General features: G+C 33.2%; 2 protein-coding genes and 1 pseudogene across 2 annotated transcripts; 1 reads left to right on the forward strand and 2 right to left on the reverse strand.

Annotated features, from left to right (window-relative positions):
• Positions 1-905: 905 nt before the first annotated feature.
• Positions 906-10,501, reverse strand: LOC106366645 (annotated as a pseudogene).
• Positions 10,502-10,957: 456 nt separating this feature from the next.
• LOC125577901 (B3 domain-containing protein At1g43171-like) lies at positions 10,958-13,044 on the forward strand. Its single transcript, XM_048740003.1, has one exon. It carries the CDS (start codon positions 12,652-12,654, stop codon positions 13,042-13,044), a length of 393 nt encoding a protein of 130 aa, XP_048595960.1. The 5' UTR covers positions 10,958-12,651.
• A 982-nt stretch (positions 13,045-14,026) lies between these two features.
• Positions 14,027-16,198, reverse strand: LOC111213460 (protection of telomeres protein 1a-like). Its single transcript, XM_022715221.2, has 9 exons — positions 16,026-16,198; positions 15,811-15,938; positions 15,470-15,730; positions 15,307-15,389; positions 14,975-15,229; positions 14,819-14,895; positions 14,668-14,726; positions 14,446-14,589; positions 14,027-14,360 (listed from the first exon to the last, which is right to left on the reverse strand). Exons 1-9 carry the CDS (start codon positions 16,156-16,158, stop codon positions 14,139-14,141), a joined length of 1,362 nt encoding a protein of 453 aa, XP_022570942.2. The 5' UTR covers positions 16,159-16,198; the 3' UTR covers positions 14,027-14,138.
• Between the last annotated feature and the right edge of the window lie 6,992 nt (positions 16,199-23,190).

Consider the following 23,190-nt stretch of genomic DNA (forward strand, 5'->3'; position numbering starts at 1 on the left):
AAAAATTGTGTTAAGTTGGTCTTCTTCTGTTTCCTTTTTTTTTTCCCATAGGATCTAAGCTCTGGATAGCGTACGTGTTCTACTTCTTTAATGGTTTCAATGCATAATCACCGAGGTTAATCCTTCTCTATAGGCAAGAAATGAGGCTTCCCCCATTAATATGGATTAAGAGAAATTGTGCTTAATTGAAGGTGATAGCAAGGTGATTTCAGTGGGATAAAAATGTGATTAGTGGAAGAAACATCATAAGCGTTTTTGTCGGAGGTAATTCAATCCAAAGTCCCTTTCATCATTTTCCATTAAACAGTACGTAGCAATGATGATATGATATCTTTGAATTGGATGGATGACTGATATTCATTTCATATACACGTAATTATGCAAACATTAAATTATTATGTAAACATATAAACCAACATTACGTTATGGTACGTACTTTGAGGATATAAACATATAAACCAATACTACGGGATAGCTTAATCAGGCGATCAAGATTGATGGTTACGTACTTTGAGGATAATCCAATTTGGAAGATGGTCAAAGGCCGACACAAAGTAGAAAACGATATTACGAACTGTTGGCAGCTTTTGGGAGATATATGTTTACTAGGGAATGATTGAAATGTGCACTAGACGAGAGATTATTGTAGAGAAAATTTGATAGAAACTCATGTTATGCAGACTTTTTACAATCAACGTTGCTTTCTCTTGATAGTTTTTTCCTTTCTAGAATTACCAATGGTAAATCTTGATGGACTAATTTACAGTTATGATTTTGATAGTTTAGAGATTATGCACATTCACATGTGAATGACAATACGGCAATACCCTTTCGTGTGTTTTTCGTTTTTCTTTTTGTATTTTAAATATGTCTTTTTCTTATATTCAAACTGGATTAAAAGTAAATGATAGTACAATAAAATCACTAATATAAGTCGTGTAATAGAGCATATACAGTTCTTTAAACTTTGTACAACAGAACAACCAAGGAATTTTAAACTTTGCAACATAGTCGTCAGTCTGAAAACATATAAAATGAGAAAAAAAAAATCTGAGGTCAAAAATAATAATGAATGAATAGTTGAGAATTAAAGTGGTAACACTTTCAAAACAGCCCCACAACTTTACACTTTTACTCATCTTCTTTCCTCTTGATTCAGGAAGGCCCCCTCCTCTCCACCCCAAGAGTAAAAAACAAAGAGGAAGAGAGCTTTAAGAATCTGAGCTTCTCAACTTTCAGGAACTTCTTAGTGCAAGAATACAAAAGCAGGATTCTCAAGAAGTTCCTCTGCTGGTTTGATTCCTACAAAGTCCTTCTCTTGCATCGAACTTGAAATATCATCGATTGAGAAAGGAATACTGCAAACAAAAAAATATATATACCAAAGAGTTATCGAAAAAACAGTCAGCTGTATTGTATCTCTAAGTTCAAAAAGTTTAATTTGACGTAAATGATGTACTTATGCTTTATTTGTGTATCAAAGTAGAGTTTTACCTGGAATCATCATCCAACAAGAAGGAATCACTGTCTGCATCATTGGATTCCTCTGTCATGAGTGCCCGCATGCTCGATATAACCTGAAAATTTTGTTCAGCATCTACAAAGGTTTCAAGTTGAACAAAATGGATGTGAAAAATGTTTTTTAAGTACTTCTTGTGAGACGCTTCTGGTGTTATAGCTATCGTCCCAGTATAATGTGCAAATACGGTAAAGCTGCTGGACACTGAGTCCCTGTAAGAAATAACGAATAAAAATTTTAGACAATAACAACAATGATCATCAAGTGAGTTTCTAGAAACTGTAAACAAAGTGTTACCGGGCAAAGATCGTGTGCTATATCATCATATGAGATTCTGTACTTTTGGTGGATTACCTACAGGCAAAACAAAAAGAATAAACTAATGTTATTGCAGTTTAAAGGAACCAATGATTATCAAGAAAGTATAACATACCAGGAACCCAACGGCTTGTCTAATTTGTTTCAGTTCTTCCCAAGAGGGTCTAGCATACTGCAAATCACAGACACGAAAATTATTGATCTATAGAACAATATGAAAAAAAATTGTAACAAAAATCAATTTTACTTCTTTGGCTTGGCAACACCATAGCTCTAGCTCAGCAAGCCCGGCTTTGACAAACTCTCCATTGCTAAATGTACAGCACTCTTTTCGGAGAAGAAGGCTGTAAGAAATAAAACAAAGCCAAGAGAAGCCATGTCAGCGAGACCAAAGCGCACAGTTACGTATTAGGTGAGCAAGAATTAAACTAACCTGTTGAAAAGTTGCACGTTGATGAAAGAGAAAGTTTGAGAGTAGATCTTCTGGATGAGAACTAAAGGAACCTGGACATTTCATGTTACTTATGAGAATTGATGTAATGGAGTGAGGACACACAACATTTTTTTTTTCCTTACATGATTTTCTTTCAATGTGACAAGAAGCGAATTGAGACCATCGATAATGCTTTGCCAGTGAGTTGCAGGAGAATCTTTTCCAAAGGACCTACCAGATCTTAGCATCCCTCCTTTAGAAGTTCTTGGCGCCTAAAGTTTTCATTTGGACAAACAAAGATTATCGTCAAAGTGCAAAGAAACATAATCATCATGCCAAAGAAAGTCAACAAGAAACCTGAATGCATAGAGAAAGTAAAGTCGATAACTCTTTCTTCAAGTTATCTCTAACCATCCCAAACATTTTCTCAACATAGGCTGCAAGCTGTTGCTTGAAAAGCAGAGCCGGGTACTTCGCCTCCACTGGACGGATCACTGCGTTAGCAGCGGCTTCAGCTGCTGCAGCTAGGTTGCCTGAAGCTGGTGATGAGCGGAAGCTCTGGTGAACAAGACAGACATAGGATAGTTAAGACCATAGCTCTACAAATCGGTCTAGACCGCAACTCCGTCTTAGCCAAAACGATTTTCTTAATTGGTTTACACAGTTACAAATCAGTTTCAATCGATTCGTTAACACCTAAGCCTCGTCTAGACCATGAATAATCTGTCTAGTCTTTGTATCTACTTAACTAAACAGTAACCGGAAAGTTATATTAACTAAACGGAAACTGTAATACAACTAACCATGGCCATCCTTCCAAACAAAGAAGTCGCAGTAGGTGGCTTCTTGCTTTGTGCTGCTCCACTGCCACCGGTTTTAAGACTTTTTTGAAGCAAAAATAATAGCGCAGATGTGCTTGTCAACCAATACGCCAAGTGACTATTGTCATCTTCATTCTGAAAATATCAGCACAACAGTTAAAACAATCCTACATTGACATAATGTCAGGAACTGCCACTCCCAATTACCTCAATGGCAGAACCAATCATCTGAATCAGACGATCAAACACATTGGTCTTCTCAGATTCAAAACACTTCCAGTGAAGAAGACACTTGTATATCGTAAATGCAGCCACAGGTTTCCCATTGCTGAAACCGATGTTGTCTTTTACACAGTCAATGAGAGCATCGGCATCCATCTACAGTGACCAGTACAAATCAAGTTATTAGAACTAAGTCACTAACAGCTGTGTGAAGAATTACTAATGACAGTAACCAGGAAACATACAATCTGACGTTCTGCAGCAGATTTCTCAGCGTTGCCAGCAACTGGTGTTGTAAACTCAGCTTCCTATAAAAATGTAGACTTCTCAGATTAATAACTTATGTAAAAAATGCAAACAAATAACATGATGAGAATAGCTGGTTGGAGGAAACTATACATTGAACTCGCTTTCCAAGTTTATCTGGTTGCCATTTTCCAAATTCTACAAACATAATGAGGAAAAAGTTAGCATCTGATTTGCTGGTAAGAAGGCAGCTCAAAGAGTACTTCCTACCTTAAAAGGTGTTGTTGGAGGATGTCCTAGAGTAGTCCTCACAGGAGTACTTGAGATTGTTTGCTGATGCTGACGCATAATGTTTTTCTCAGCTTCCATGTCTATGATTTTCTCTTCAAGCCTACAGATGCAAACGTCAAGACAAGTAAGCAATCACAGCTAGAGTTCTCAACAATGCCAAGGTTAGTCTATTGCAAAAAGGTACCTTTGCATTGCGGTTTTCAACTTCACTAGTTTGGATTCAGCATCCAATGCTTGCTTAAGTCTATCCTCGCTAATCTTGGTTGTCTCTTGAAGTTTTTTCTCTGTCTCATCGATTTTCATTTCCAGCGAACTCACCATTCCCTGTATATGACAAGCAAGCAATTCAGAATATTGCATCATACTTAACTCTCTTCTACAGTAAGTAAGGTACTTATTCAGAAACTCTCACAAACCTTTAGCTTTTCATTTTCATTTGTGATCTTCTCCATTAATTCCTGATCAACCACAGGAACCTCTTTAATAATGGGCGCGATCTCGGTAACTTTCTTTGCAGCTTCACGCTCTTTGATAAGCAATGCCTCTGTTTCTTTGCATCTAAGTTCCAATTCCTCCAAAGAAGACTGCGCTTTTGCACTTTCTTGTTTCTTGGCCTCTTCCAGGTCGGTCTGCAGCATTGAAAGAAGAAGATGAACAAAAACACTTTAATTTTTTATATAAAAAATGCAAGAAGAATGTGGTTCTTCGAACAGAAGTCTCACCCTTATCCGTTTTTCTAACTGCAATCTCCAGGTCAGCTCTTCAACTTGCTTCTCTAGCTTGTTCTTGGCTTCTTGAAGTGCTCCAGTTTCTCGAGCAGCCTATGTGCAAAACGAATTAAAGAAATAATGTTAATTTCATGAAAAGTAATATATTCATAAGTGAACCTCTGAAACAAGGACCATAAAACAAAACTAGACAAAGACAGAAACCAAATCTCACCATCTTAAGCTTCCGAAGTTCCCCACGAGCAACCTTTGACCTCCATGCACATTGTGTCGTGATAGTTGCTTTCTTTAGTTTTCTGTAATGCAGCCGGGCCAAGTATCCACGGCACCAAGTCTATAATAGCAAATGATCATTACCACGATCACAATATGACAATGTATCCATAGGTCTCTATGAAAGGACTTGATCACTTTATGTTCATTTGTGTTCTCTGAGCAGTTGAAACTCTAATAGTACCACACTTCTGCAATTTTGATAAATAAGTGTACCTGAATTACTATTGCTGCTTTCGTCTGCCTTTTGAAACATAGTTCGTTACGGGCAACCATACCACGCATACCAGCTTGGACCGAAACAGCAGCAGAACACAGTTCTGTGTAATCCTTCCTAGCCAGAAACATGCGCAAGTCTCTCTGTATCTTTAAAGCAGCAGCTTCCCTGCGCATGCCTTCATATACATTTCTAGCAAGATAGCCTGACAAACAAGAAGACACATAGGTTTGCAAATTAGTCCAGAAACTAATTTTTTTATTTTTAAAAAGGCAAGAACATGTTTAAAATACCTCTGCAAACTGACTGAATCTGCTTAGCAGAATTACGCAGAAGGATGAAACTCTTTTTAGCAAGATAAGACCGAACTTTTCTCTGGATAATGCTTGCTGATCTTCCCAAGACCTCAGTCCTTCTGGTATCCAAGTCTGCCATTTGTCCAGCCCTCAGAAAAACCTTTGTCTTGCCAATCTACAAAAGCAAATGTCAATCCTCCACTATCAATGTATGTAGCTCATCACACATTACATGAGGCAAGTTACCTGATAACCTTCGAGTCCAACTTTCTCCAGAAGCTTCTTGCAAGCAGCAGGGTCATCAGAGCTATTATCAAAAGGAATCACATGTCAATAAATGAACATAACCACTCATCAAAGAGAGAGGAACAATCATACTTCTTGACCAACACTTCTGGAGCAAGAATGCCAAATCTGTTCAAGAACTCATCGAAATGTTTCCTGGTAGGATAGCCAGCACAACTGATCCTGATTGCCTCCATCACTCCCTGAAGTAATCATCACAAACAATATACTTCTTTTAGAATTTTTTTTTTTAAAAGCACAAGAAACTGAACTAGAGAATGTCATACGCACCCCACAACGTAGTTGCTGTAAAATGTTTTCGTTCTCAAAGATTCCAGGCTTGAGAAGATTGTTTGGTTTGATACAGCGAATATAGTGTGGCTCCGTGGTATTGAGAATCTCAAGCAACGATACCAATTGTTGCTGAAAAGCAAGCAAAAAATGGAATCAGCTGATCAAGACTTTTTGACTTGAAAACCAAAAATCAGACTCTCACCTTGAAACGGGTACCAATAGATGAGAATTTAGACTTATTGGAATCGTCAGACGTTGGTGGGAACAAACTTGCTACAAAGGAACAACTAGAAGAATTTAACAATGCTTGATGCTCGGCAATTACGTAATCTTTGTTCTTGTCCAGGAAAAGTTCTGTCTGATAAGTGACCTGCAACAATAACCCAATGGTTTGTTAGACCATATAACCACATAACAATCATGTGAACCAATGAAAGCAACGGATGCTCACATCACCAGCGTAATGACAAATTGTGAAGTCGCTACGAGCTAATTTCGGTTTGGTAAACCGCTTGTGGTTTTTAAATGTCTGGTATAGCTTCTGAGCAAAAGTTTCATGTGTCGACCTTGGAAACATGCTGCATGGCAAAAGTCTCACTTCAGCTATGTTGTTCAAAAACAAAGCCAAGTCTGTGAAGTGAACTGATAGCAAAGGGTTCAGAATCAACAGTTTAGGTTTCATACTCACCAAGCCTCATCTAGCAGAGCAATAATACCTCCAGGTTTCTGAAGAACACAGAAAAGAAAAAGAGCAAACGGTGAGATCAATAATGTCCAAGAAATCGCTAAGTGGTAGTTAGGCGCTTTATAGCTGATTATTGCTTAGGCAGGCGTCCAGACTGATTTTTTTAATGCCAAAGACCAATTTTAAAAAAAAAATCATTTAATTTAATTGCCTTCCTGTCTACTGTGGCAAGATAACTGGCAACAGGGGAACATATATAATCATATAGAGACCTTTTCTATTAAGTCTAAGATATCTTGATTGTCTACGAACTCTATATAGCTCCAGTTGATCTCCTCCTTCTTATACTCCTCTTGCTCCATTTTAAAGACATGCTGCACGAAGAGCACTTACAAACCTCAGAACCATGGGCGCAGCAGAATAAAGAAAGAGCTGATAATCAAAATGTAAAAGAGCTTTTTCTGACCATACCTGATTAAAATGCTGCTGAAGTTTTTCATTGGTCAGATTGATGCAAAATTGCTCAAAACTGCAATAAAGCTTGGGACTGTAAGATCAGAGCCAAAGAACTAAAAGAAACAGTCATGAATTGTTATTTAAAAGTCAAACAATGAAGTTAATCTTGTATACATATATAGTCAGATAACCTCACAAGCTCACTATTTGATAAGAGTCAAATCCCAACTGTCCATGTTAAAAACAAGCACTAGCTTGAATATGATACTGACCAGACCCATATATTGTGGTCAAGTATCAGAGATAGATCCACTTCATTAAGGGAAACCCATCTAACCGGTAATGAAAACTACAAGCATACCACTTAAGCACCTGTTTGTCTTGAAACTCTCGAATCCATAAATATCAAGAACACCAATCAAGTACTTTGAGTGAGGATCTTGACCAATTGAACTATTAATCTTGTCAACAAGCCTGCAAAGACCATAAAGGATTAGTATAGAACTTGAAGCTAGTTTCTCCAAATAAAGAGAGGTGTAGATATTGATATATATTCATAAGGGTAGAATCTAGAAACCCACCAGTCAAACAACCGTGAGTACATGACTTTAGCCAAAGCATCTCTACTAAGAGTAGCAGCTTCTGGATCAAGAGTTTTTGTGATGGTTTCATCACGAGTTACCATGATACGCTTGCATAGTGAATCCTCAAGTGCCTTTTCATCGCAGCTGAAAATGGAAGAAAGGAAACTTACTTCACTCCACAAACAGAAAACAAAACAAAATTTCTTTCGCTCTATTAGTTGAGGCATTTACCTGAGAAGTTCAGCTGCCGTTTTCAGATGAAACAATGATTTTTCATCTTTAGGAACCGATGAATCAGTCTCTGCTCCTTTAGCAAACTCGACATTCCCGAGATGGAGAATGGCAGCAACAACGCTGAAAATCGCATCCTGAAACGAGATATCATCAGTAAAGTATAGAATCTTTTCTACAGAGACAATGTGATTACTACCTGCTCTTCAGTACTGATACCGACGACATCCATAGCACGTCTTGTGGCATGGTATTCCTCAGCATCATTTATACTATCCACCTCTAGACATTTAGATTGATTGAGATAGTGGTATGTTTTTGGTTCACCCAACTTGTATCTCTGCACATCCTGATAGTAGAAAAATATCACTTCAGAAAGAAAAAAACGTGTGCATTACTAAGAAAAAAATTACTTAGTGAATTACAAAACTTACTTCTTTAGGAGCAGCACAAAGCATGTAGAAACAGTGATAGTTTCTTTCAGGATCAGAAAGCTGACATACACGTGATCTTTCCAACAAATAAGTTCTTATGGCAGCTCCTGATATCCTTCCCCTTTCGTCAAACTGAATCTCCACGAACTTACCAAAACGACTACAAAAATAAAACAAGTTAAAAACGAAATTCGAAAGCTTATAAATAAAACCTCAATAAAGTAGATGAAAGAATGCGATAAAGATTGTTACCTGGAATTATTGTTCCTGACAGTCTTTGCATTTCCGAATGCTTCCAACACAGGATTTGACTGAATAAAAGACACAATCAAGAAGCTAGTAAGAAACAGACCATAGCAAAAGAAAAAGTAAGACCAATATCATTTTCATAAGTAACTGAGCATATAGCTATTCAGTTTGCGTCAATGTGGGTGCTACCAGCATTACTGTTCTAATAATAGGATCTGACTGAACAGATATATATATATATATGATGCTTTATTCACCTCCAACACTTTTTGTTCAACACTTCTTCCCTCAGAAGCAGCTCTCCCTCCCATGTAAGCAAGATATCTCATCAGCAACTTTGTGCTTTCAGTTTTACCAGCCCCACTTTCTCCACTAACCAGAATAGATTGACTTACTCCGTCATTAATCATCTGTCTGCATCAGATCGAGAAACAGGCAAGATTACGTATAAAGGATCAGCAACAACAAAATATATATTATCACCAGTGTGTATGGATTTTACCTGTATGCAGCATCTGCGACGGCGAATGGATGTGGACTTAGCTCCCCTAAGGCAGCTCCTTTATACTGCGCCATCATGTGGCTACTATAAAGATGTGGAAGTCTTCTAAACGGATTAACAGCAATCAGTATGCTTCCTGTATAAGTCTATATAAGAAAATGAAAGTCTTAGTCCACATATATATATTTTAAAAAAAATAATCAATATGAATTAACTCACATAAATCTCATTAATATCATATCTTGAATGCAAATTCTGTAGAACTCCAGGCTCATGCAAATAAGCAAGTCTTGTCATGTCATCAACTCCAGATGCTGGCGCTTCCGTATCTTTTGGATAAACAGCAGATGCTTTTGTAACAACCTGAATTTTTTGAAGATTTGGAAAACAAAAAAAGTAAGTAAAAACTGTTTTTCCATGAGAAGGTTTTAATTTTAGAAGAGAAGCAGGAGGCATATACATGTTTCCCTGAAGTGCATAGGACTTTGATATCTTCGCCATTAACCTCTACAACTTCACCATCGATCCATGCTTCGTCACGGTCCTCCACCCACACACACGACCCAACTGAAGGACTGAAGTTACCAGCCTGTAGATTCAAAGGGTTTGCTCAAAGGCTTAGTTCTCAAGAACTGTGAGCTGGTAAAGAGTTATATCGAAAAGACTGATGTGAGCTTAAAAGAACTATAGCAAGCTCCTCTCAGCTGGTAAGAGAAGTAAAACCCACTTCTTAAGCTCTCTCACAAACTCAGATACTGTGATCAGATCATCCGAATTGATTAAACAAGTACATTTTGATTGGTTTAAGTTTCCAATGGCTGATCAAAACCGTAAATGTAATTAAAAAAACAAAAGTATTGTTGAAATGAAGGTTATGACCAAACAATAAACTCAAAACAGATTGGTCGTAATTGAAGTCAAATCTATTGATTCATAGAAGACTCTCTCATCTACAGATGATGACTCTTAAGTCAGCTCAAAGGCATGATCCGGAGTTTAAAACTCTTTAAAACGCCAAACTAAGCCAAAACTTTAACAAAACCTTAATTACCCCTTCAAATTAAACGGGATTTGATAAAAAAATGAAGCAATTAAAAAGACAGACAATGAGATCTTACCATTTGGCTTCGTAGATCAGAGACTTCAGATACAGATTCTGGATCTGGAATAAATCAAACGAACAGTGAACTTCTGAAATCTACAAAAACAATGAGAACAGCTTCGAGCGAAGAACTTTAAAAAACTCAGATTTGGTGGAGAGAGACGAGCAAAAAAATCAAGAAGGAGGAGGTGCAAATAAATCTAAACGGGTTTCTGAATATTTTCTTTCCCCCCCCTAGAATATTTTTGAGTATTATTGTTTTTTTGTTTCCTTTTTCGTGCTTTGCCTCCTCTCGGCCACCTCCTAATCTCTGGGATTTGGTCTGAATTTATTAATTTAATTACTTAACATTCAGAACACTATTAACCGAGCTTGGTTTTCGCCTTTCCGACACGCAAACCCAATTTTGTCGGTTCACAAAATCTCCTTTTTTTTTTGTTACGGCAAATCTCTGCATTGGATACTAATAATACTCCAGAACGGATTTTGATCTAAGAATTTGAACGGTAAAAGCAGTTCAAGCAGACCGTTCAAACAGATCAAGTAGGACAAGTGCAGATCAAACAAATCATGCATGAGAAAAGCAGATCAAACCAATTAAATAATTTATTATAACTTATGAATGACAAAATCAATTCAAAACTATAAATTATATATTAAACAATAAAAATTACACCTAGATATCTAAATAAATATCTTAGATGTTATAGGATCCGCTGAAATACATGTAAATATTTTATAAGTTACTTATACTTCTTTTATTTATTTTTTATGTTGTCAAAATTTTCTTGAGAGAGCCGGTAGGTTACACTAATATTGAACTTTTGGTTAAATTTACCACCGAAAAACTCTCTACCAGTGGGTGCAAGATATTTGAAACGGTAATTAGTCATAAAAATTATTTGATCGTACAACTCAATGAATACACGTTCTCGGTTAAGATTTCATTTAATATTGTCTTCTCTCAATAGATTTACAAATTTTCAATCATTTACCTATATATTAACTATTTTAAAGCATAAAAAAATATTAACTACTTACCCTTGTTGATATTTATGTAGGAAGATTTTTATCTTCTTCCTTTGAAAATGTGTTTTGTCGGCGATTGAACGTCATGTTTATAATTTTAAAACAACACAAACAATATTAATGTAAACTATATAGTTTGAGCTAATCGTTGTATATTCTAAGCATGATTTTCAGGGCCTGTTAATAGTAAGAACGATAGTGAGCAGGGCCTTCTGTTTGAATGATTTATGTTCTCTTCTCTTAACTGGGATCAGGGGACATTCAGAGTCAAAAGAAGAAGGCTTCCTGATCGATGTTTCTCAAGAAGGTCATATGAAAGCTACACAGTCTGCAAATGGAAAGAACAGATCAATCTCTTGGCAGGAAAAGGCTTAGCTTTGAACCGAGTCTACAGTTTCCAACATCTAGAGATCATTTTTCTTAACAGAGTATTGAATTAATATTCTATTATTTTGGAAGCCAAAGCTTTTGCTCTTCTATCAGAGACAGAGATTAGAAGAAACAGGAACCAAGTGTGTTCAAGCACGATGAGGTGATATCTCTTGAGACAGCATTATGAAGTGAAACCGTCTCGCTCAAGATGCAAGCAATCCTCCTCCTCTCCTGAACACTTTTTTTTTAATCCCTTTTACTTTCATTGATGATTCTTCCTTGAGGAAAAAATGATTCTCATCTGCATCTTTCAAGAAGCACCTCAAAACGATTCAGTTCGTCTTTCATCCGCTTCCTCTGGTCACCTAAACCAAACAAGAACACAACGGTTCTTCCAAGAGAAACCTAAGCAACAACCTCCACCATTTGCAAGTTCTTGATTCACAAGTGTAACGCCCCATCTCTTAAGCTACAAGAGTCAACTACCAAACTACACAGCACAAGATTCCAAGTTCCAAAGTTGTTGCAGATTTTTTGCTGAGTGCAATCAAGAAAATGAGAGACATGTTTTAAAACTTTCTGATCACAATACCGTTGGATACGAGAAACCAACCAGCCATGTCGTGAGTTTTCAAGTCTCAAAATTTCCAATAAAAAAATATATACAATTTTAAGTTTTGTTAACGAGAGATTTTTCTATTTCTTCTTCTCTTGTATTTCTATTCTTCCTGTTATGCTTTTATGTAAACATACCTCTCTGCTCATGACATCATGACTTGCTTCCCAAGCTACATTGCTCCTCCTCTTTCCATTTTTCATTTCAGTATTAATAGTATTGATTTAGCAAAAATATGGACGATTTCGCCTTTTTTTAAACGGAATATTTCTGATTTCTTTGGAGTTCCTATTTTTCTTGTATTTCCTTTTTTCTCAGGTTAATCCGGGTATATATATATATATATATATATGTTTCTGTCTAACAGACAAAAAAAAACTACACAAGTATTCTTCTTTCTTTTACTTTCAATAGCTATCTCTAGCTTTTTCTTTAAAAAAACATCAATATGATCATTGGTGCTTTATATCCTATTGATACTGTCGAACCCATCCATCCTGCTATGATTGTAACAAAACAACTGACAAACACTGATTATGTACACAGTATGGTGTTACCGAGAGAACAAATTGAGTCAGTTCTCGCGGTGATGGATGGTGTTACAGATGAGAGTTTAAGAAACGGTAAGGAAGTGGATGTTTATGATGCAACGGAAGAAGACGAATACAAAGTCACCATAAAGCGTATTAACGACAACACCAAATATGTTTTTGGAAAAGGTTGGAGTACAATGAAGTATTCTTTGGATCTCGAAGAAGGCCAAGAACTGAAACTCTACTGGCATCGTGGTTACAAGAGATTCATTGTTCTTAATTTTCAGTACACTCTTCTAATGATTTAAGTGTAGCGCACATGCGTCTACTTTTCTTATTAATTAATAGCTCTAGTTGATTATGTTTTTGGATTTCATTTGTAATGGCTCTAATTAATTATTATATTTTAGATTTCATTCATATTTTCCTAGTTAAGTGTTATTTTCCATAATTTTTAATAAATTTAATTGAAATATCTTGAATTTCAAAAAACATATCTGCGCAAGGTTAATGAAAACCACCACATATACAAAAAAGGAGCGTTTTTACATTCGAACCTGATTAAAACTATTGTAAAGCTTCCACTTGTTTGTTCGAGCACAAACCAGACATTCGTCTGCATAAGGTATCACCTTCCTCATTGCTCAGAGCCTCAGACAATGTTAGATTCTGTCGTCCACAATGTCCTGCAGAAACAAATATTATTAGAAGGTTACTAAAAGTTCAATAGCCAAAAGACGAACATGACTCTTCCGAAGGTAAAAAATCAGAAGTATAGCTTTTTGGAGGTTCAAAGGGAAAAGGAGTGGAATGGCATCGTATAAGATGCCAGAGAACTCCTTTGCATCACAGCAGTCAACGAAGGAATGTTCTTAATCAAATAAGAGCCGAGCCATAATCCCACCAGGTCATTCATTAGCGTACACCACTACTAACCAAAAGCTTTAAGAAACATTAAAAAAAAATATTAGTCTCCCCACACATTAAGATTTTCGTAGAGGAAGGAAAGTAGGAAACTCATTTATAAGCTATTATTAGTAATTGATCAAGAATAAAGTTCTTAGTACTATAATATCTATGTACGAGCTCAACTTTTATCAAAATTCTGATACCTATTTTATGTTTTGAAGATGAAATTAGTTGTTCAACGAAAGCAGAGTTGCGTTGGTACTTCTTCCCAAAGCGCTCTCTGCATTGAGACTAATTGTTTCCGGTGATGTAAAGTCTGGTTCAATGGTTTGTAACCATACTGATTCATTTTTATAGACCATATCCCTTGCATCCAGTATCTACTTAAAACAAATTTGCCACTACTTTATATGGTCTCAATGACAGCCAAGTCAACAACATCCTACATTTATAAACATGGTCTAAATACCTAAATTTCTAGTCATTTGACCCACTAAACAGCTTCTAAATCAAGAAGGCGAGTGCCAAATATTTTGTATAATCTAGTATTCCAAGGGTCAGCTTTATTGGTATAATAGGAGAAGATACAGCACTCGATCCATGGTGGATTTCTTGTAGCCAAAGATACTGAGCTTTCCCTTGTTATTCCAAGCAACTGATTCCACTTCTTCCTCAACATCTCTGTGTTCTGTAACCCTAAACCAAAAAAGTACTCCTGCCAGTAAAAGAAACTCTAGTTTAGAGATTATTAGAGATGATGATTAATAATCTATGTTTACTGTTTTATATTATTATTTAACTGCGTCTTTGTCGCATAAGAAAGCCTCCAAAGTTGCTGTTGGATCCTCCAGGGTCAACAAAACTCGGTAATGACGATTCTCGTCCTCTTCTTGCGAACGAAATGCAGATACGACTCGAACAATGCATCTGTATTTGTATGTAACCTGTATCCAAGTAACAATGATTTTCATTCTACTACATTCAATATAATGTTTAAAAAAAAAACAAATCGGTTACATTACCTTGGGGAAAGTTATAATGTCTCTGAGTGTAACAAATGGGGCTTGATCGTCATCAGTTCCTGAAACAAAAACAAAATGTTAGACATTCTAAATCCTTATCACTACCGAAACAAGTAATCTTTCTATTTATTTTAAAAAAAAGCAGTGTAACCTGTAAATCCCGGAGGAGATGGAAAACACCAAAACGGAATGTGCCCAAACTTTGATGTGATTCTCTTATCATAAATCCTAGTTTTTGTCAACATAACATAGATTATTGGGGTAGGCAGATAGGGACACAAGTTAGAGACTAAAAGAAGTTACTAACCTCATAATCTTTTCTACTAAATGATCATCATGTGCTAGAGTAACCGTTGTGGAGTCCGTAACACTAGCTACCCAAGATCCCTTATCAACTACACAGAGTAACTGGTAGAGTTTCACCCAGCCACCAGGTTTAACACCATATAACAGATGATTACTTAGAGAGAGTCTCAATATGGATCCAACAGTGGGAAAGCTGCGCAATGTATCTCTTGAGAGAACTGAGAGATTGCTAACAGCTGACTTGTCTTTAAACCCACTGTTAAAAAGGTCCAAATAGAAGAACGAGTAAGCAGATAAAATGGATAGCTAAAAAACTTTTAAGATCAAACTAACATAGAAGCTGGGGGTGCATCAGTTCCATCCCAAACGAAAATGGTGCTCATGTCTTCTTCTTCATTGACGACATGGAGGAGGATCTACACTATGAGAAAACAAAACAAGGTTAGATCAGTTGTAATGCTTTCTTTCATTGTTGAATTAAAGACTCAAATGTTACCTTGCACAGCAGATTGAAGGGTTTTCCTTCCTTGATCTCCCTCAAAAATAAAAACTCCAGATTTTGATCAAGGCTGCAACTAGTAGGAAACAATTTGGCTAGCTCGTCCATAGAACTCTTGTATCTCTCTTCACCGGGAAAATTGGAGGTGCGTTGGTAACATATAAACTCCTTGTCGGTTCGCCTTTTAAACAAGGCAAAGGAAGAAACCCCTTTGTTACAGGCAGCATTTACTCTGTTCCCACCACCATAACATTTCATCTACAGACAAATAAAAAAATGGTTTTTTAGAGTTATATCTTCTTTAAGACAAAAGCAACAAAAACAGAACCAAAAAGTACCTTGATGTTTAGAAACAGAATCATGCCATCGTGGTTCGGGAGTTCTTCACGCTTATTACTGAATACATTAACAGTAAGGCCAGGTCTTTCGTAGGAATCATCGATTATACGAAGCGTACATATCCAAGCTGACACAATTAAATGATAGACTGAGACAAAAAAAAAAAAAAATCTAAAATCTGGGAGAATAAGAAGAAAGGAGCATTTGGGGTTACCGTTGTTGCGGCAGAGCTTGGGTTCTTTTCGGTCAAGAACGATACCAAGGAGATTAACATGTTGGTCGATTAGGTTAATGGCGTCTTTTAGTTTCACCAGCTTGACCTGACTCTTTGTCTTCTTCCTCTCCATCTGCTTCCCAAACAAGCTAAATGAACCCCTTTCTTTTTCTAAGGAACAACTTAAATTAAAAGAAATGGTCACGAGAATTAGGAGACTCAGCAAAGAGATGAATTTGCATAGAATTTGTAAATTTTTAAAAGTATAGATTTTTAAAATGATTTTGATTGCAAAAATTGATATACATTGACTTATAAAATTTGATCATTCCTTAATTTTTTAGATTGATATAGATTTTTACGAATTTGTATTACTTTTTCTCTATCATTTTTTGTGAAGTAAATGTATAATTTATTTATTTTCTAAATCTTATAACATAATTATTTATTTTTTCTTTCAAATTAAAAAGGAAATAATAGTGATAAATACAAATTTGGAAAAAAAATTTAAATATATATTTTTAGGTTTGTATCACAAAAAACCTTCAAAAAATAAAATGATTATAATAAGTTTTATTAAAAAACAAAAGACTGTTTTACCCATTGTTATAGATATATAAGTAATAAAATAATAAAAACTAAAAATTTCTTTTAATTTTTCGATTATGTTTTCAAAATATTTTTATTTTGAAATTCGAAAATGCTTTTTGAAACTATTTTAAATTTTTTATTTAAAAATAATTAATATTTATAAATGTAACAATTAATATTTATAAATGTAACAATTAATATTTATATTAAAAATGATAATATTTATAAAAACAATTATATACTAAAAAATTTAAAAGTATATAAATGTAATGAATTATAGTTTCTGACATATAATTTGAATTTAAGGTGGAATAGATATTTGGTAAGAATAATTATTTTGTTTTCTAATTTTTTATCACATGGATTTTGAAAATCACATTGAATATGATATTTTGAAAGTTGGATTTTATGATTAAAAAATGAATAGAATTCATCTTCCCATAACACTAGATTTAGTTAGAGTTAGAAAATCAATAATAACATTAATTTTTGAATAACAAAGAATTTGAATGGATTTTAAAAAATTTTAAACCACTAATAATGGATTATACTAAGATTTTTGAAATTCAAAAACCAATAATAATGGAATCTCAAAATTTTCAAAGTTCATAAAAATTCACTTACCAATAATTCCCCTTTAATTTCATTTGCCCCCTTTAGGCTCTAAATCATTTCACTTACCCCTCTATAATCTCATCTTATATATTAAAAGAGAAGTCACAACCTTGATTCATGTGTGATTTTTTAAAAAATGGACTTAATGGACCTATTCCTAGAAAGTCATGTTACATTTAATATCTAATTTTATCATTTAAATTTTGGGCTTACAAGAAATTTTTATTGGGCTATCAATAATTAAATTTAAACAATAGATGATCCATTGGATTTATATATAGTATAAATAAAATAAATATAATTTAATGTTGTAATACTATACCTCTATATGCTGAAGATTTAAATATTTTTCGAAGTTAACTTTTAAAATTATAAAGATTTTTTTTTTAAATAACAAAAATCATATTATCTAACAATGATTAATCTTTAATACCTTAAACCAATGAAAACAAATTTTAAACTATATAGTTTATTTTAGAAAATAAACAAAAATTAAATGTTTAATTATTTACTCGATAATATAAATCTTTGAAACGAAAATTTTAATTTCTTAAAAACTTTCTAAATTTGTGAAATGTTTTAATATCTTTGAATATGACAATAAAATAATATTTTACTAATCTTTATATATATAGTTATGATTTTAATAATGAAATAATAATTCGAAAATATATATATAGAAGAAGATACAAATACATGTGAAAGTATGTAACAATCTATTCAATGAAAAAAAATATACAGTAAGCTTATTATGTTTTAAAAATTGATAGACACATATATATTATAATATATACTAATCTTATATATTAAAACATAAGTCATAACTTTGATTCATGTATGATTTTTTTAAAAGTTGACCCTCCCTAAAAATCAGTTATCATTCATTTATTACTAATAATATGGATTAATAATATCATTCCTAATATAACATCGACTCCTAAAAACCCGGATTGGTTAACAAACTCACCTTGATTCATGTGTGATATTTTTATTTGAATCATCATTTAAAATTTATAGTAAATGTATTTCCTTAATGCTAATATATAATCTTTTAACTACTGAAATCATAATATAATTTGATATCTTTTAATTTAAAATATAAATATAAATATTTAATTTTCTTAACAAATGTGTTGAAAATCGTTATAACAATATCTTAATTATCAAAAATTGTATATAAATTTTTTCTCTAATTTTGTAATTAGTAATAAAATTAATGTTATTATACATTAATATATATATATATATTTTATTATATATTAATGTTATTATACAAATAATCAGTTATCTTTTATAAAATGAAAAACATTATATCAAATTTTACTATTTTATAGTTATATCTATCATTTTAAATAAAAAACTAGATTTTGACCCGCGCAACCGCGCGGGTGTTTGTTTTTACTTTTTTTTATACATAAATTATTATTTTTAAACATTAGTGATATTTTTTTAACATTAATCATATACTTAAATGTTTATATAACTATTTCAAATATAATAATTTTATAATTTACATGTTATAATTAATCATTTGGTTAAAACCGTATGTATTTTCACTTCTTATTATATATTTATCTTATTGTATTTGCATTTAGTTATTAAGCAAATTATTATATTCATGAGAAAACATATTTGAAAATTATTTTGTATTTAATTTATGCTAAATTATGACCCGTGTTTCAAAGCTGTATTTCTTTTTACTAATATTTTTATATACTTATTCATTTTAGATAATATATTATTGTATATACAAAAGTCTAAGATATGTTAAATTTTAGACATGTATTATAAGGTTTGTTAATTTTAAGCCGTTCTATCATCATATTATATTTTTAAATAAATAATTTATATTTATGAAAATAAAATTTATAAATTTATCAATTGAATATACTTTTATCATATTTATTTAAGTATAATAATTGTATTTTAAAATGATCATGACTATAAAGTGGGTAAAATAGGATATAATTTATTTATTTTTCATTTTATAAACGATAACTTAAAATATATTAAATTATTGTAAAAAATACTTTTACACAGATTTATTAGAATTTTCAAATATAATATATAAATATATATTATATTTAAAATGAAAATATATTATGATTAAAGTAGTTACAAAGATTTTATATTATAAGCTTTAAAGAAATACATGTTAATTTTTATACATGTGCTATATATTTTGCTTAATCCATCTTACCAACATATTAGATTTTATTTTTGAATATAAATATTTTATATTTATGAAAATAAAATTTATAAAATTTATAAATTTAATACAATTTTATTATACTTAGCTCAATATAATAATTTTCTTTTAATATGATTGATTATGATTATATAATATATAAAATATTACAGAATTTTTTATTTTTTATTTTATAAATTATTACTGAATTTATTAATGTATAATAATATTTCAAACTAATTTCGAAATTAATGAAAAATATTTAAATATAATTTCGAAAATGAAGATCTTGTAAAAATCTTTTTAAACAGATTTGTTAAATTTTTAAAATAAATATATTTATATTTTAAATAAAAAGATATCAAAAGATATTATGATTAAAGTATTTTAAAGATTCTATGTATTATTATTTTTAATAAAATACATTTAATAAAATTTCTAAGTGATGGTCCAAATAAAAAAAAATCACACATGAAAGAAGTCATGACTTCTCTTTTAATATATAAGATTGTATTTAACTAAATATGATTAATTATTTTAAATTGATAAATTAATATATTTTATTTTGACAAACATTAAAAATTTATGCTAGAAATATAATATGTTTGTAGAACGGGTTAACATTAGTAAATTAGATAATTCATGTATAAAATTAACTTATCTTAAACTTTTTTTATATATATAGTTATTATCTTAAATGAATAAACATAAAAATATACTGATAAAGGAAATCTAGCGCTTTGAATTACGGATCAGGATCATAATAATTGAATAAAAAATAATTTTAAAATATATATAATAAAAATACCAAATATATGTGATGATTTGAAATAATCAATTAACTTACAGCATGAAAACTATCAAATTGTTATATTTAAGATAGTTATATATAAACATTTAAATATATAAGTAACTTTAAAAATATATTCTAATTATGTAATATATATATATAAACATGAAAATTAATACCCGCACGGTTGTGCGGGTCCAAATCTAGTTATCTTTTGTTACTTTCGCTATTACCTTCTTTTTTTTTTTAATTTTGCTGAAACTAAATTCAAAACCAATATGCACAAACTTAGGCATGGCCGTTTGGATACTCGTTCGGGTTCGGATCTTTTTAAAATTTCGGTTTCGGATATAACACCTCCTAGGTTTTGTAACACCTCCTCGGTTTCATTCTAGTAATTTTACAAGTACGGATCGGATTCGGATATAACACTTCGGTTTTGGATCGGTTCAGATATATCCGAAGTAACCATATATCATTCGGATTCGGGTTATATCAGATCGGTTCGAATATATCTAAAGTAAAATCTAAAATTTAAAAGTAAAACATAAGAAATATAAGGTATATATATATAGCACAATGTGATGTCATGCTTTCGAATTCCCAAAACGGTAATGAAGAAATTAGTTAGTGCTGTAGCACAATTCTGGTGGAGTCCAGGGGGTAACAAGAGAGGTATGCATTGGAAATCATGGGACAAACTGTGTAGCTCTAAGGACGATGGAGGTTTGGGATTCAAAGATCTCACAGATTTTAATACAGCTATGCTTGGGAAACAATTTTGGAGATTAATGGACAAACCGAATACTTTATTTTCTCGTGTATTCAAAGGGAGATATTTCAGGAATGCTTCACCCCTGGAACCCATTAGATCATACTCGTCATCTTATGGTTGGCGTAGTATTGTCTCTGCTAGATCTCTGGTTAGCAAAGGACTAATCAAAAGGGTGGGAACAGGATCATCTATATCAGTATGGAATGATCCTTGGCTTCCATCCACTCGCCCGAGACCAGCAAATAAAAATCAACACAATCTTTACCCGGACCTAACAGTGGATGCTCTCATTGATGGAACATCACGATCATGGAACCTACAGGTTATTCGGGCTCTAGTGGATCCGCAAGATGTGAAAATTATTCAAAGTATTCCTATCAGTAGATCTCATCTAGAAGACCGGAATGGATGGCATTTTACAAACAATGGTAAATACACGGTTAAATCTGGCTATGAAGTGGAACGAGTATATCCGGATAGAGAAATAATGCCACCCCAGTTTGGCCCTTCGATAACACCTTTGAAGGCGTTTTGTTGGAAGTTACGCTGCCCACCCAAGTTGAAACATTTTTTATGGCAACTATTGACGGGATGTATAGCGGTTAAGAAAAATTTGAGGTCAAGAGGAATGCAAGGAGATACTGTTTGTGACCGATGTGGTGCTCCCGAGGAATCAGCTAATCATGTGTTTTTTGAATGTCCACCGACAGTTCAGGTCTGGGCACTTTCACGGATCCCGATGAATCCAGATATTTTTCCCACTCAATCTTTGTTTACCAATATGGATCATTTATTTTGGAGAGTTTCTCCTGAAATGGAGGATCATTCATTTGCTTGGATTCTCTGGTATATATGGAAAGGTAGAAACAACAAAGTTTTTAGCAATTTGGATATGGACCCGAGAGATACTCTCAAACTGGCAGAAACGGAATCGTTACTTTGGGTGGAAGCACAAAATTCTCAGGCTCAAGACATGGAACGCACCCAAATTCATGTATCTTCGATAATAACGAGTATACCAGGTAGATGGTGTTTTACAGACGGATCTTGGAAAAATGAGGATAGTTTTTCAGGACAAGGATGGTATAGTACCCTGGAAGGCTACGATGGACTAATGGGAGCAAGGAACACGAGAGCGAGTCAGTCGCCACTACACTCAGAGATAGAGGCCCTTATATGGGCAATGGAATGTATGAGGAATCTTAGACAAGCATGGGTTACTTTTGCAACGGATAGTGCTCAATTGGTGAAGATGGTGTCGGAACCAGAAGAGTGGCCAGCCTTTGCAAGCTATTTGGAAGACATAAAAGTTTTAAAGAGGAGTTTCAACAGCTCAGAGATCATTCATATACCACGGACACAGAACTCAAAGGCGGACAGTCTCGCACGCAGTGCAAGAAAGCAACCGTCGTTTGTCGTCCATATGGATGCAGAGCTACCGGAATGGTTCGCAGAGTCTACATGAATCTGTTTTGTTTGCTGACAAAAAAAAAAAAAAAATATATATATATATATATATATTTCTTTGTATATAATAGAGTATTTTAGGTATTTATTTGAATTTTAAATACTTTATTATTAAATATCATATCCAAATAAATATGAAATTGAATATTTGAAGTACATATTTATGTTTCAAATATTTATATTGTATATTAATTTGGACATTTGGATCGGTTTTTTGGGATATTTTTTTGGGTTTTCGGGTGTTTTTGGGGTTTTGGGTTATCTGTTCCGGTTTGGTTAATAATACTTCGGGTTCGGATATGTTTTGTAACACCCTACAAGATCTATTGAGGTATTTTTTTACATTTTGGATCGGGTACAGATTAGATTTTTCGGTTCGGATTCGATTTGGATTTTGGGTAAAGGATTTTATGCCCAGCCGTATACAAACTCATCAATTATTGCATTTTTTTGCTTTAAAATATATTTTACCTAGTAGAAATTTCTCTATGTGAGTTGTGAAAACGGAATTTATGGAAAAAAATATTGAAAACGATATAATATTTTCATGTTTCCAACTGGTTAGAAAAATAAAATAATTATTTTTCATCTTTTAAGTGATATTTTTATTGAGACTACCCCAACTCCTTGTTCAGTCCTTTATTAGGACTGATACCAAGGAGTGGGATACACAACTTCTCCGGGAGTTTTTTCATCCAGATGATATCCCCTTGATCCTGGGACTGAAACCCTCTGGCTC

This window comes from Brassica napus, chromosome A9 (genome assembly GCF_020379485.1).
Source record: "Brassica napus cultivar Da-Ae chromosome A9, Da-Ae, whole genome shotgun sequence".
Lineage (NCBI taxonomy): Eukaryota > Viridiplantae > Streptophyta > Magnoliopsida > Brassicales > Brassicaceae > Brassica > Brassica napus.

Coding starts and splice junctions, on each gene's coding strand:
- LOC125577901 (XM_048740003.1), top strand. CDS start 12,652: ATGATCATTGGTGCTTTATATCCTATTGATACTGTCGAACCCATCCAT.
- LOC111213460 (XM_022715221.2), bottom strand. CDS start 16,158: ATGGAGAGGAAGAAGACAAAGAGTCAGGTCAAGCTGGTGAAACTAAAA. Junction 15,939..16,025: donor CAAGCTCTGCCGCAACAACG/GTAACCCCAAAT, acceptor TAATTGTGTCAG/CTTGGATATGTACGCTTCGT. Junction 14,896..14,974: donor TTAGTAGAAAAGATTATGAG/GTTAGTAACTTC, acceptor GACAAAAACTAG/GATTTATGATAAGAGAATCA.